This window comes from Stegodyphus dumicola, chromosome 2, assembly GCF_044657685.1.
Source record: "Stegodyphus dumicola isolate Sdum_Otavi_A_Nest chromosome 2, ASM4465768v1".
NCBI lineage: Eukaryota > Metazoa > Arthropoda > Arachnida > Araneae > Eresidae > Stegodyphus > Stegodyphus dumicola.
In genome coordinates, this window is record NC_140769.1 from 92081286 (window position 1) to 92097330 (window position 16045).

General features: G+C 33.0%; 1 protein-coding gene across 1 annotated transcript in view; it reads left to right on the forward strand.

Moving 5' to 3' along the window:
* The first annotated feature begins 724 nt into the window (after positions 1 to 724).
* The window catches only part of LOC118205886 (uncharacterized), a 65542-nt gene continuing 50221 nt past the window's right edge, over positions 725 to 16045 (forward strand). Inside the window, exons 1-2 of the mRNA XM_085810902.1 lie at positions 725 to 867; positions 945 to 988. Of these exons, the coding sequence (XP_085667028.1) occupies positions 799 to 867; positions 945 to 988 (113 nt within the window). The 5' untranslated portion in view covers positions 725 to 798. The remainder of the gene's footprint in view (positions 868 to 944; positions 989 to 16045) is intronic.

Genomic DNA, 16045 nt, shown 5'->3' on the forward strand with positions numbered 1-16045 from the left:
TGTATATAGATCTAACGTGTTAAACACATGTGGTGCATAGAGTATGAAAAAGTAATCTTCTGGAATAATTTCCTGGTTTAAGATATCAACAAAATTTGCAGCATGATTTTTTCTCGGCATGACAGCAGAAATTTTCCTTTAGCTTATTGAGGTAGTTTTTAACGTAATCAGGCTTTTAAGTCTTTGTGCAGTTTCTTGTTCCTAAGAAACCAAAGGGGCTCCGGTAATAAGGTGCAGAAATTTATTTTGAAAAATTTGAAGCCTGTTAATTTCTTTTTTGTTTCCCATAGAATCCTTTTAGTCGCCAGCCCACCAGTAAAGTCGCTGAACACTGGTAGTTCGGTCCGAGGTTCGAATCCCGCGAACGGGCTGGCTGCATGGGCGTTTTCGTGGTTTTCCCCATGTGTAACGTGTATATGAGCCAGTTTCCCGTAGAAAGTCCTCCACGAAGGCATCCCTCCTCTTAGGCAGATAGCCATAGTGTGCTTTGCCATAATTAAATACACCAAAACCTTTTAGTCGCCAATCTCATGATACATGAAACTCGGTGTGAAGCAGACCCCAGCCAACGACGCCAGCGATGCAAAATATGCAAAAGCGCAACTAGACTCTGCTCCCTTTAGTTAATTTCATCGAGCTAATATTTTCTGCCTTTGGTTTCTTGCATTTGAAATGAAACAGGATTTTTTTTTTTAATGAATAGTCACAGAACTAATATTTAAAAATTATGTTACGTAGCTTACTTGCTGTCAATATTTTTTTCCTATCATAATCGTCATCGCATTAAAAATTTTAATAATGGAGCTCTCGTCTGTTGGAGAGAGAGTATTCGCCGCTGAATGTATTCAGAAAAAGCGTATTCGAAAAGTTAGTGACTATGGTATTTAAATCAGATTTTTATTTTCCTCTCTTTTATTATATTAACATAGGAATTTTCATTGTAGGGTCGAGTCGAATACTTAGTTAAATGGAAAGGCTGGAGTACGAGGTGAGATTAACATTTATTTTTTAATGTATATTTTATACGAGTATTAATTTTTAATTGAATGATTAGAAAGTGTTATATTTGCTTAAGAGTTCGTACGTTTCTATGTATAATTTTTCTGGGTATTTTTGCTGTATTTGAATTTGTAAAGTCCAAAATTAATCTGTATATGTATTTTTGAGCTGTATCTGAAGGTATAATCAAAACGGCCCTCTAAACTCACTGTATGACCATTAGCTTCGTAAAAAAGAGTAGAAAGAAGCTTGGTACTCTTCTGTTATCAGGACCGGGTTAAGAAATGTATGTATACATGCATGTATGTATGATGAATGAGTTAATGCATGCATTTATAATATGTAAGTACGTATGTCTGACTGTGTTTACGTACACAAGCATGAACACATCCATGCATACATATATATATTTCTAAATCTGGTTCCAATAACCAAAGAATGGAAATCCAATCGAAATGGTATGTTTTTTTCTGTAGTATTTTTAGCTGTCATTTCAAAATCATTCATTTAGCCTTTTCATGTAAATTGATGAGATTTCAAATTTATTGTAAGCCTAAAGCTTTTCTTTTGAATGCCATATTTTGATAGTATAGTGGGATTATATCTTTTTTCTTTCGATAAAATATTGATTCAAGTTAGTTGATTAAAATATGTTTTATGTTGTAGTAAAAGTTATATAGATATGGCCAAAATTAATTACAATTTTTACCGATTATTTAAAGTTATATACCTTATAGAAACAAGGATGGGTTTTCCAAAATACTGAAAAGAAAATTTATTTGAAGTGAAAACATGAATGAGATCATATTTAAGACACAATAACACGCCGACTGAGATCATATTTGTTTCAAGGATTTTACATAAAAATATGTTTTTATTTTTTCTCAGAAACTAATTCATTAATTGTAAAACCAAACATTAAAGTTATAAAGAACTCTCTAATAAATACAATAAGTAAATTTGGGGAAAAACATTGAAAACTGTGGGAGAAGAATGACATTTTAATTGTTAAACTTTTCTTCAAAAAATTTTAATTAAAAAAAAATACTGGCCAAAAAAGTATTTAAAAAAATCTGAAAGGTTTCAGATTTTAAATTACGTCCAAAGGAGCCTTTTTTTTTTACATTTTGTGTGTTACCTTTATTTATTAAATATCATGTTCTTTGCAATTAACCGTAACATCCAGTTCAACAGCAATATTGCAAAATAATTTTAAAACGAACATATCTTTAGAACTCCTGATACACAGTCTCATACGCTGGAGATAAAAAATCCCCCTTCCCCCGTGAAGTGTTGCCATTGTTCACTTTGAAATTGTTAAGTTTGTTAATAAAAAATTCCTGAAAGTTTTACAAAATATGTAATAGTTAATATCCAGATGCCCATATTAGGGTGGAAATGCACGTTATTCAAAATTGGATGGCTCTAGGTACCGTCGTATTATCACAATGTGAGAAACGTACAGTACAAAGTCTGTAATCCGGACTTGTCGGGACTTCGGCGATTAGGGATTTTTCCGGATTATAAATCATCAATTTAAATCTGGCAAGATAGCTTGCAGAAATTATGCAATTAAAAATATGAAACCGTAATTTATGAAATAAAGAGCAATTATGATATAAAGGATATCAGAATTTACAAAAAGAAAATCTTAGTATTTATTTGTTTACTTTATTAAACATTTCTTTCAGTGTAAGTTGTTTAAGTTGCTTCATTGGTTGATCTTTAAATTGGGGTAACTTGGCGATTTTTTGACGAAAATTTGGCGACCAACTCTCCTACAGCAACCCTCTATTTTTTTTTCCCGCCACCATTTTGTCTTCACGATGTAAAGACATGTTTCTTTCCTTTTTATCTACTGAACACTTCTTCCAACAATCTACTACCCGAATTACACTTATGCCAGAAATTTTATCTAACAAAACTGCTTAATCATGACAAATATTCACTGCAAAATTGGGAAAAAGTGCACAATACCATACTACTTACGCGTTTTTCAAAATAACACATACACATAGACCATGTACACGTCGACTTATTTTTACTTAAAAAAACATCCCAGAATTACACAAAAATGGCATTGCGCACACGCTTCACTATATCCATGTACACTGCTTTTTTCTCATAAATTAGAAAAATTTCACGAAAATACATGACAATTTTCTTAATCTTTAAACCCGGTAAAAAGAACATATATGAAATTACCTGATCGCGAAAAAGTATATACCCTTTCCAAATATGAACATTTCCACATATAAAATAAATAAAATATCCAAAAACTTTTACCTCTAAATCATCTATTATATTATAAATGTCACCAACGAATTCATACCGCAAGCATTACAAATACTTAGTGTCAAATATTTAAATTATTTCCATGCGCGTTTACTTCAACTAAAACGTATACCAAATTCCTACAAACATAAAATTCACAAAATAACTATCATTTAATTAAAATATCACTAAACCATGTACACGTCGACTTATTTTTACTTAAAAAAAAAATCCCAGAATTGCACAAAAATGGCATTGCACACACTCTTCACCATATCCATGTACACTCCTTTTTTCTCATAAATTAGAAAAGTTTCACGAAAATGCATGACAATTTTCTGAATCTTGAAACCCGTTAAAAAGAACATACATGAAATTACCTTGTTCATGCGATGCGTGCGTTGTTATACAACAATTTCAAATTAACTAGAAGTGGACTGTACTAAATATTTTATTCGACAACTTTAATCAAAATGCGTGCCATCTTTCAAGCGATGACTTACTACTAATAACAACAGCAATAAAAAATAAAACTGAGTAAGCGTTTACAGGGTTGCTGTAATGAACATCTGTAATGCCAAGAAGAGAAAAAATGACGTAATCTTACAGTTAAATAGTCTTAATGACTTAACATACCCCCCGGCATTGAAGGGTTACTTCAATAGTTTCGTGCGATAATACTCATAATAACCTACAAAATTGTACAATTACTACCTTATACAATAATGCAATACGAATAATATCTCTTAATTCAATATAATAATATTCAGTTTTCAATACAAAATTTTATACACAATACAATGTACAATACAAGTTTTATAATAATAAGCTAACACTTAACTAACTTTGGAAGCTTCTTCTTGGGGTAAAATTGCAATTTTTGTAATTTCACGCTTAATGATTCCCTTTGCTGTCTGTATTTCTACTACTCTAACCTTACCGTCAACTCCAGGAAAAATTCTTGTAATGCGCCCTAACACCCATCTACAAACAGGAAGCTCATCCTCCTTAACTAGGACTAGCATACCTATTTTAATATTCGTTTGTTCTACCTTCCATTTTGAACGCTGTTGTAGTGTGTTTAAATAGTCCCTATGCCAACGATTCCATATCAACTGGACAAATCTGGTAGTTCGTTTCCATCTTGAGAGTCTGTTTTCAGGTATATCAATTAATTCGGGTTCTACTATAGCATTCAAGGGTCTTCCAATGAGAAAATGACCGGGTGTTAATGCCTCTAAATCATTTACATCGGAAGATAAGGGAGTAATAGGGCGAGAATTTAAAACAGACTCTATCTGAGTTACTACAGTTAATAACTCCTCGAAAGTCAACCTTGCATTACCTACAATCCGCTTTAAGTGATATTTCACGGATTTTATTCCAGATTCCCATAGTCCACCAAAATTAGGTGTCCGTAGGGGAATAAACTTCCATACTATTCCTTCTTCACCTAAATAATCTGCTAATTTTTTGTCAGGATTTCTAATTAAATTGTTAATTCTTTGCAATTCGGCATTTGCGCCAACGAAGTTTTTTGCGTTGTCTGAGAAAATGATTGAGCATTTTCCGCGCCTAGCAATAAATCTCTTTAAGGTGGCAATAAATGCGTCAGTGGTGAGATCACTCACTAGTTCGAGATGCACTGCCTTTGTTATAAGGCAAATGAAAAGAGCTAAATATACCTTATGAAGAGTTCCTTTCCTCTGTCCCTTGTACCTAATAAGAAATGGACCGCAAAAATCGGTGCCGACATGATTAAAGGGTGAGATTGGATTTACGCGCTCTGCAGGTAATGACCCCATAATTTGTTCGATAGTGACTGGTTTATTTTTACTACAAATTATACATTCATGGGTAATCTTTCTAGTTAAATTCCTACCTTGTAATGGTCAAAATTTCTGTCTCATAAAACACAATAATGCTTGCGAACCTACGTGTAAATATTTCTGATGATAATGCTCAGCAATCAGCTTAGTTAGTTTGCATTTAACAGGCAAAATTATTTGATGTTTTTGTGAAAACATTACATTGGCCCCTTGTAATCGGCTTCCTACTCTCATTACATTATTTGCATCCAAAAAAGGGTTCAAAGAAAGTAAATTACTTTTATTATTAACGGGTTTACCTTGTGCAAGGGAGTTGTAATCTGAATAAAAACTACATTTTTGAACCTCTCTTACTAAAAAGGATTCTGCCTCATTTAACTCCTTTGAACTTACTCCTCCTGTTCTTCTCTGTGCTCCTTTCTGTTTTGCACGCCTAGAGTTCCAAATGAACCTGAAAATATAACTAACAACACGTAATAATTTTAAATAATTGTTAGTGATATCTAGGACATTATCAATAAATTTTGAAGGCAAAGTGCATAAACAAGCAATGTCAGTTCTTTTTCTCAGTTCATTAGAAAATGTCTTTGTTTTTTCTAATTGTTCAAAGTCAATGTTCTTGTTAGGTATGACACCCTCACTCAAGAATGGAGGACCTTTCCACCACAGATCAGCATCATGCAGCTTGTCAAAATTCTGTCCTCGGGAAATAAGGTCTGCTGGGTTCTCCTCTGAACGCACATAATTCCACTGGCATGTATGTGTTAGCTCTTGGATCTGCAACACTCGATTAGCAACAAAAGTTTTTAGTACATGCGGAGGATTCTGAAGCCATGCTAACACTATGGTTGAGTCACACCACAGACATATTTTACTGATGTCCAATTTCAATAAAGGCACCACCTTTGCAACAAGCTGTGCTAGCAGTACAGCTGCGCAGAGTTCCAGTCGAGGTACTGTCAGCGGTTTTAGTGGAGCTACTCTGGACTTGCTGCAAAGCAAATGTGAAGATAAATTATTGTCACTTCTACAGCGTAAATAGATGGCTACTCCGTATGCGTGTTCTGATGCATCTGAAAATCCATGAATTTGTATATCAGAAAAACTATCCTGTAAAATATATCTACTGACTTTCAAATTGTTGATAGATTGCATTGAATCAATAAAAAGTTGCCAATCCTTAATTATCCTTTCGGGTAGCGGATCGTTCCAATCAAGCTTCAATAACCAAAGTCTTTGGATGAAGATTTTTGCTTTTGTTATACCTGGACCAAGCAGTCCTAATGGATCATAAATGCGAACAATATCAGACAATACTGTTCTCTTTGTGTAAGTATTTGGTTTCTTGATGGTTGATTTGTACGAAAAACAATCTATCCTTGGATTCCATAATAATCCTAAAGTTTTGATGCTCTGATCGTCATCGAAATTACTGAAAGAATATTCCTCTTGTCCATCCGGAAACTGCAAAAGATCAGGATGATTAGCACACGATCTGTGCAGGCGCATTCCTCCACGTGATAATAGGTTAATCAATTGCGACTGTAATTCTTTAGCCTCTATTAGAGTATGAGCTCCTGTGAGTACGTCATCGACATAAATATCCCTTTGTACTATTGGCGCTGCTAACGAAAAATTATTTTTCTCGTCTTCTGCTAATTGATTAAGTATGCGTGTTGCTAGATATGGTGCGTTGGAAGTACCGTAAGTTATAGTCTTCAGTCTATAGACCTTAACTGGTTCTTCTTCACTACTCTTCCATAAGATGCGTAATAAATCTCTTTGATGTTCTTTAATGAAAATCTGACGATACATTTTTACAATGCTGTGAAGGCAATTTTATGCGTTCGAAATCTGCAAATAATATCAAATAGTTCGTCTTGAACTAACCCTCCATTCAGCAGAATATCGTTTAACAAAATTCCAGTAGTCGTAGGAGCAGTGGCATCGAACACTACCCTAAGTTTAGTGCTAGGTTTCTCGGGTCTGAAAACCCCATGATGAGGAAGATAATATGAGAAACTAGAGCTATCCCCTTCATCAATTTCTTCGGAATGGCCTAATTTATTATATTCCTTAATGAAATCGTCGTATAAGTGTTTCATTGCGGGATTGCGAGTGAAGCGTTTAAGTAGATAATTCAGTCTTTTGCTAGCGTTTTCTCTCGATTCCCCTAAAAGGCTAAGTCCTTCCTCCTTAATTGGCATTTCCACTACATATCTGCCATTATCTTGCCTCGTGTGTGTACGAAGAAAGTGCTGTTCACAAAATTCCTCTTCCTGACTTTTCACTTTTTTTGCTTCATTAATACCTTCAATCTCCCAAAACCTTCTCATGTTGTCAGATAAATTATTCCCATTTTCCACAAACCCACAATAATTATCAACACTGCCTTGCTGCGGCATGCGCACTGACCCGCTAACAATGTATCCAAAAACCGACTGATGGAGAATCAGGTCTTGCATATTTATTCTATTTGTTCCCAGTAAATCAAAAAATATTTCGTTAGATAATAAAACATGTATTTGACCAGGTTTATAAAACTCTGGATCAGCTAAACCAATGAGTTGCAACTGCTTAACATCAGGAATGTTTATATATCTAGCAGGCGTTACGCGAGTTATTTTTGGAACAACAAAAAATTGTAAGGTACGAATAAAATCTCTAGTAGCGTTAGCGATGGTTGCTATAGCTTTTTCCTTAACACCCATAACTGTACCATTGATACCTGAAATAGAAGCGTTTATTTTTCTTTTCTTTAAATTCAATAACTCAGCACCTTCTTTAGTAATGACATTATTTTGAGAACCGGAATCCAGCAAGGCTCTCAGCGAGATAAATTTTCCATCATTACCCTTAACGAAAATAATTGCAGTTGAAAGTAGAACTTGTTTATTAAAAGAACTGGAAATATTCAGCGCAGTACCGTTAATGGACTTTGCTTGGTTGGTTTCATTAGTGTCACTAACCTTTTGGCTGTTTGCCATTGGAGTAAATGTATCAACATTTGGAGAAAGATTACTGCTTAATTTATTAGTCTTGTTTGTGATTTGATTCGATGTGCCATTTGCTTTATCGAAATTTTCTTCATTTCGATCAAAATGTAAGAGCGAATTGTGAAATTTCTGACATTTTCTGCATGTATTAGAACTTTTACAGTCCTTGATTGTGTGGACAGAAGATAAACAATTGAAACATAGTTTTTTTGTCTTTACAAATTCCAATCGTTTCTTGACTGTTAGATTTAAGAATTGTGCACATTTCAACAATAAATGATCAGCTTTACAATAAGGACAATTTTTTGAATTTTCCGAAAGTGATGTAAGAGCTTTGGTATTAAATGAACGTTTCGATTCCTCATGCGGAGGTTTGTAATGTGATAGGGTGCGAGCGTGTTCCTTCAAAAAACATGTCAGTTGTTTAACCGTTCCTATCTCGTCTTTTTTAAGTGACCTTTCCCACCAACACCGAGTATTTCTATCCAACTTTTCAACTAATAAATAAACAATTAACGTGTCTGAAAATTCTTCCACCTTTTGCTCCAATGCTTCCAAGGATCGTAAACATTCATGCACCTTATCGATAAATTTTAAAAGTGACGAAGTAGAATCACTCGTTTGAGGTATAGAAATTAATTTCTTTATGATAGAATTGATCAAATCTTTTTTGTTGCAATAGCGATCAACCAACAGATTCCATGCTATGTCATAATTCGAATCTGAAATTGGAATGGACTGAATAATATTTAAAGCGTCTGCCTTACACGAACTCTTTAAATATTGCAATTTTTGCGCATTAGTTAATTTGCTATTTTTATGCACAGCTGCGGAAAATAAATCCTCAAATTCAATCCATTCTTCGATTTTCCCACTAAATATTGGAAGAGACAATTTAGGCAATTTTATATCCGAAACAATTATGTCTTTACTCGAACCGTTTTCATTTGAGCAGCTATTCCTTTAAGAACGGATCTCAGAAATTTTTCTTTTAATTTTCAAATGAATTTCATCGAGATTATCTACTACATTTTCCTTTTCCTTAATGAATTCGTCAGTGTCCTTTTCTTCACAATGTACAAATAAAGAATCGAAAATGTTACTTAATTCCTTTTTAAATTCTAATATTTTTGATTCGTATAACTCCAATAAGGAAATATCTGCTTCATCCACTGTAGAATTTACCTTATTTTCAAACTTTCTGATACTTCATTTTAAACTTTTTTTGTTAGCTTTAATCGCTTTCAATTCACTCATCATGAACAAATAAATAATTTATCACTTACCGTGATTGCAGATTTCTCGACAGCAACACCGGAAATGAACGATGACACAGTATCCAATCTTAATTGCGTAATCCACACGAAAACGAAAGCATTCCAAACACTCTATATGAAGTTATCCGTAATACAACCAAACGAAAGTATTCCAAATGTTCTAAAAGGTTAATTTTAGCAACGATGTCTTTTACCTGTGGCTCGGCGGGCCATAAAGTGTTCATGCGATGCGTGCGTTGTTATACAACAATTTCAAATTAACTAGAAGTGGACTGTACTAAATATTTTATTCGACAACTTTAATCAAAATGCGTGCCATCTTTCAAGCGATGACTTACTACTAATAACAACAGCAATAAAAAATAAAACTGAGTAAGCGTTTACAGGGTTGCTGTAATGAACATCTGTAATGCCAAGAAGAGAAAAAATGACGTAATCTTACAGTTAAATAGTCTTAATGACTTAACATACCTAATAACAAAAAAGTATATACCCTTTCCAAATATGAACATTTTCACGTATAAAATAAATAAAATATCCAAAAACTTTTACCTCTAAATCATCTATTATATTATAAATGTCACCAACGAATTCATACCGCAAGCATTACAAATACTTAGTGTCAAATATTTAAATTATTTCCATGCACGTTTACTTCAACTAAAACGTATACCAAATTCCTACAAACATAAAATTCACAAAATAACTATCATTTAATTAAAATATCACTAAACCATGTACACGTCGACTTATTTTTACTTAGAAAAAAAATCCCAGAATTGCACAAAAATGGCATTGCACACATTCTTCACCATATCCATGTACACTCCTTTTTTCTCATAAATTAGAAAAATTTCACGAAAATGCATGACAATTTTCTGAATCTTTAAACCCGTTAAAAAGAACGGCTGATCTTTAGAATATGGTAACTGGTAGTTTGGCGACATTTTGGAGGCGATAAAGGTTACTACCTGGGACTTTGGTAATAATGTGAGCAGTACTCAGTTCCGATTACGCATTATTTTGTGTGAGGGAAATGAGAGATCATGGGATATGTCATGTGATATTAATGGACGAATTACGGTTCTTTAATCGGAAAAGGGGGGAAATTGGAAAAATCTGGAAATTTTGTATTTCGCTTTATTCTGTGTTGTGTGAAACAATGTTCGTTAATTTTTGGATTCCATGGCCCTAACTAAAGTGAATTCGAAATGGGTATTTAGTGGGATTGAAAGGGGTAGTAATAAGTGTTTCTTTAAGGTTGTGCGAGATAGAAGTAAAGATGTTTTGTCAAGTTATTTATTTTACTTGGTACTTTGCTGTGAACTATAAGTATGATTTTAAAGATCCTGAAACAGAAATAAGAAAAGTTTATCGGACACGTAATCAAGATTCTGAAGAAGATTAGGTAAGTTAGTATTTTTAATTATTTGAGGATATTATTTTTATGCGTTCTTCTAAATGTAAGGAAGTAAAGTAATTTGGTATTATTGGGAAAATTGTTATTAGCAATGATTTAGTTTAAAGTAATTAGGATGGTAAGCTAATTTTTATTAATTTAATGTATGTGCTTATTTATATTTTAAGTAGTGTTTTTGAATTTAATTATATTTTAATTAAATGATAGTTATTTTGTGAATTTTATGTTTGTAGGAATTTGGTATACGTTTTAGTTGAAGTAAACGCGCATGGAAATAATTTAAATATTTGACACTAAGTATTTGTAATGTTTGCGGAATGAATTCATTGGTGAAGTTTATAATATAATAGATAATTTAGAGGTAAAAGTTTTTGGATATTTTATTTATTGTATACGTGGAAATGTTCATATTTAGAAAGGGTATATACTTTTTCGTTATTAGGTAATTTCATATATGTTCTTTTTAACGGGTTTAAAGATTCAGAAAATTGTCATGCATTTTCGTGAAATTTTTCTAATTTATGAGAAAAAAGGAGTGTACATGGATATGGTGAAGAGTGTGTGCAATGCCATTTTTGTGCAATTCTGGGATTTTTTTTTTAAGTAAAAATAAGTCGACGTGTACATGGTTTAGTGATATTTTAATTAAATGATAGTTATTTTGTGAATTTTATGTTTGTAGGAATTTGGTATACGTTTTAGTTGAAGTAAACGCGCATGGAAATAATTTAAATATTTGACACTAAGTATTTGTAATGCTTGCGGTATGAATTTGTTGGTGACGTTTATAATATAATAGATGATTTAGAGGTAAAAGTTTTTGGATATTTTATTTATTGTATACGTGGAAATGTTCATATTTGGAAAGGGTATATACTTTTTTGCGATCAGGTAATTTTATATATGTTCATTTTACCGGGTTTAAAGATTTAGAAAATTGTCATGTATTTTCGTGAAATTTTTCTAATTTATGAGAAAAAAGCAGTGTACATGGATATAGTGAAGAGTGTGCGCAATGCCATTTTTGTGTAATTCTGGGATGTTTTTTTAAGTAAAAATAAGTCGACGTGTACATGGTTTATGTGTTATTTTGAAAAACGCGTAAGGAGTATGGTATTGTGCACTTTTTCCCAATTTTGCAGTGAATATTTGTCATGATTAAGCAGTTTTGTTAGATAAGATTTCTAGCATAAGTGTAATTCAGCTAGTAGATTGTTGGAAGAAGTGTTCAGTAGATAAAAAGAAAAGAAACATGTCTTTACTTTGTGAAGACGAAATGGCGGTGGGGAAAAAAATAAAAAAATAGAGGGTTGCTGTAGGAGAGTTGGTCGCCAAATTTTCGCCAAAAAATTGCCGAGTTACCAGAATGTAAAGATCAATCAGAACGGCTGTAAAATATCCAAAAACGTTTACCTCTAAATTATCTATTATATTATAAACGTCACCAACGAATTCATACCGCAAACATTACAAATACTTAGTGTCACATATTTAAATTATTTCCATGTACGTTTACTTCAACTAAAACATATACCAAATTCCTACAAACATAAAATTCACAAAATAACTATCATTTAATTAAAATATAATTAAATTCAAAAACACTACTTAAAATATAAATAAGCACATACATTAAATTAATAAAAATTAGCTTACAATCCTAATTACTTTACACTAAATCATTGCTAATAACAATTTTCCCAATAATACCAAATTACTTTACTTCCATCTTACATTTAGAATAATGCATAAAAATAATATCCTTAAATAATTAAAAATACTAACTTACCTAATCTTCTTCAAAATCTTGATTACGTGTCCGATAAACTTTTCTTATTTCCTCCGCTAAATAAAAAGCGAGCGTATGTGCTCCTGTTTCAGGATCTTTAAAATCATACTTATAGTTCACAGCAAGGTACCAGGTAAAATAAATAACTTAATAAATCATCTTTACTTCTATCTCGCACAACTTTAAAGAAACACTTATTACTACCCCTTTCAATCCCACTAAATATCCATTTCGAATTCACTTTAGTTAGGGCCATGGGATCCAAATATTAACGAACACTGTTTCACACAACACAGAATAAAGCCAAATACAAAATTTCCAGATTTTTTCCCAATTTCCCCCCTTTTTCGATTAAAGAACCATAATTCGTTCATTAATATCACATGACATATCCCATGATCTCTCATTTCCCTCACACAAAATAATGCGTAATCAGAACTGAGTACTGCTCACATTACTACCAAAGTCCCAGGTAGTAACCTTTATCGCCTCCAAAATGTTGCCAAACTACCAGTTACCATATTCTAAAGATCAGCCGCTTCATTTTTTGTGCTAATATTTTCTCTTTAATTCTATAAACAGACATAATTCCTTGTTCAGTTACAAAGTTCCACTGTTCAAGTCCTGTAATTGCTGTGTCGAGAATACCAACTTACTTGTCAATCGAAATTTTTTCGTTTTCAGTAATAATTCTCTGTCACTTTCTTCACTCTCAGAAGTGAACATGCATATGGGAAGCACGTATTAAACACACATGCGTAAAGCATACAAAGAAAAAAAAAAGTTTGTGTTGTTGATGTCCGGGTTATAGATCATTCCGGATAATGGACGTCCGGACTACAGACTTTGTACTGTATACACATTTATGCAGACTTTTCGTTATTTAGTTTCTTTAAATATAATACAAGGTGATAATATTTGGTGGCAACAATTTGAAAAGTGATTCGCCGTTTATAATTTTCAATGCAAAATGCCAAAACGAAATTAGTAGTTCTTCAGCGCAAATTGCCCGTTTGGACTAAAAACTTTTTTTCAGTTTAGAATCATCTTATCTTATAAAACCATTCAATAATATTCAGAAAAAGTAGATGGAAGTTCTTAAATAAAAAATAAAAATCATTCAAAATGTACTGAGTCCCCTTCAAGACGATATGCGCGTCTTTAGTTTTAATTTGAAAGGTATTTCTGGAATATGCAGCGTCAGATAACATTGTGTGTACTTGTTTACAAATTTCTGTATTTCGAATGGTTCCGTCTATTTTTTATTTTATTTTATTTTTTGACGATATCGTATCCCCAACTATCTATCAACGCGATTGTTTCACTGACACTCCAGGGAGCAGTCAGTTGCACATCAGCCATGTTGTTAGTTAAAATTAACTGAACGGCAAAATCGCTAAGAAATCTCCCCATTTGCCCTGTTTCAGAGAGGTAGGAATATTCTACAAAGTTCTACCTCTAATTTGGCGAGGCAGTTAATACTTGTTCGCCATGTGAATGGGACACGTTGGAAGAAATTGTTTCCGCTATGGTCGAATCTGCTCTTGTGAACAGGGCTCATGTGGAAATAGCAACCAGTTGAAATGAAATTTCAGGTACAGTCAAAAGTCGTTAATTTGGACACCCATAATCCGGAATGATCTATAATCTGTACCTCAAAGCTACAAACTTTCTGTGCATGCGTCGCGCTGATGCATGCGCGCAAGACCTTTACTGCTGCGAATATGCGTGTGCGCATGCGCAAAATACGTTTACGAATGCCCATTTAATGTATAATGGACGGTATAAACTAAGCTAAAATTATCTAATTCAGTTAATGTTGCAGATTGTGTTGTTCCTTAATCTTCAAATTGGATCTTGCTTATTATTTTTTGCAGACTGTTAGAGCAATTTTATAAAAGTAAGCTTGAACTTTCGATTATGTCAAATAGAATTTCTGATATATATTTACTTATGTGTAAAGGATCTACAAAGCGAAAGTATGTTTCGAAGTCCATTAAACAAAAAGTGGAATTGCTGCAAAAAATGGATAAAGGCATATCTTTTGTTTATCTAACCATTCCAAAATCTGTTTATAAATTTCATGCTGCTCTGAGGCGAGGGAGGGGGACGCCTCGGCGCGCGATGAATTAATTGGAAGTTGATCTGTCAGCACTATCCTTATCTTCAGAGCAGATGTTTTTATTTTATTTGGCTTATAATTCCTTACTAAATGTAGTATTTCATCTCGATGTACTCTGTCTTTGATATGATTTAAATCAAATCCCTCGTCATTATAATTCGCTTCCGATAGTGAAGAAAGTGACACAGATGTTATTTGAAAACGAAAAAATTTCGATTGACAAATTAGTTGGTATTCTCGACACAGCAGTTATAGGACTTGAACAGCAGAACTTCGTAACTGAACAAGAAATTATGTCTGTTTATAGAATTAAAGAGAAAGTATTATCACATAAAAAACGAAGCAACTTAAACAACTTACATTGAAAGAAATGTTTAATAAAGTAAACAAATAAATATTAAGCTTTTTTTTTTTTTTTTTTTTTTTTTTTTTTGTAATTTTGATACCCTTTAGATCATAATTGTTCTTTATTTCATAAATTACGGTTTCATATTTTTAATTTTATAATTTCTGCATGCCATCTTACCAGATTTAAACTGATGATCTATGATCCGGAATCGCCGAAGTCCCGACGAGTCCGGATTAATGACTTTTGACTGTATTGGTATTTGAAGATATGTGCTTGAGATTGTGACAATGTAAGACAATAGAGCTCTCACAATTATCATTACAATGGAGCAAACTCAAAATTTTCAAGTGGCAACTCACACTTTTTCTGCGCAAATTGATCATCGTACTGAAAAGCCATAAATGGTATTGGAATGCTGCATGTATTATGAAAACTGCCAGCACAAAACATTTGCAAGGAAGACCATTGTAAAGCACTAATGCAGCATAGTGAGGAGGTGCATTCGTTACAGGGATAGGTGGTAAAAGCACCAATCACAGAACACCATGTGCAAAGTAATTCTTGTGGAATATCTTAAGTAGTATGGGAAGACTGTTTTACCCATCAGGTGTTCGAATGTGCCAACATGATGTTACTGCCAGAGAAATGAGATGAACTGATAAAGCTGTTTTATCCAAATGAGAAAAAAGTTGCTGAAACAGTGTAAGTTTTTTGTTAAGACAAGGCCTATGTTTTGTAAAAACTACATTATTTGTTACAAAAATTTTTTAAAAACTAGATGCACATGTGATAGACCATGATCCGCACGATTATGTGTTCCTTTTGAAGTTGTTGGCGGGAGTACAGAATACAATTAATGCAGATCAATTATATAATGCAAGATGTATTGTCTGCAGTGTGAATGTACTGAAAACCACAGTCCTCAAATTTTCTCTTCTTTTCTGTGAATATTTCCTTATTGATTCCAGTGCATTCAGATGTTACAACCTG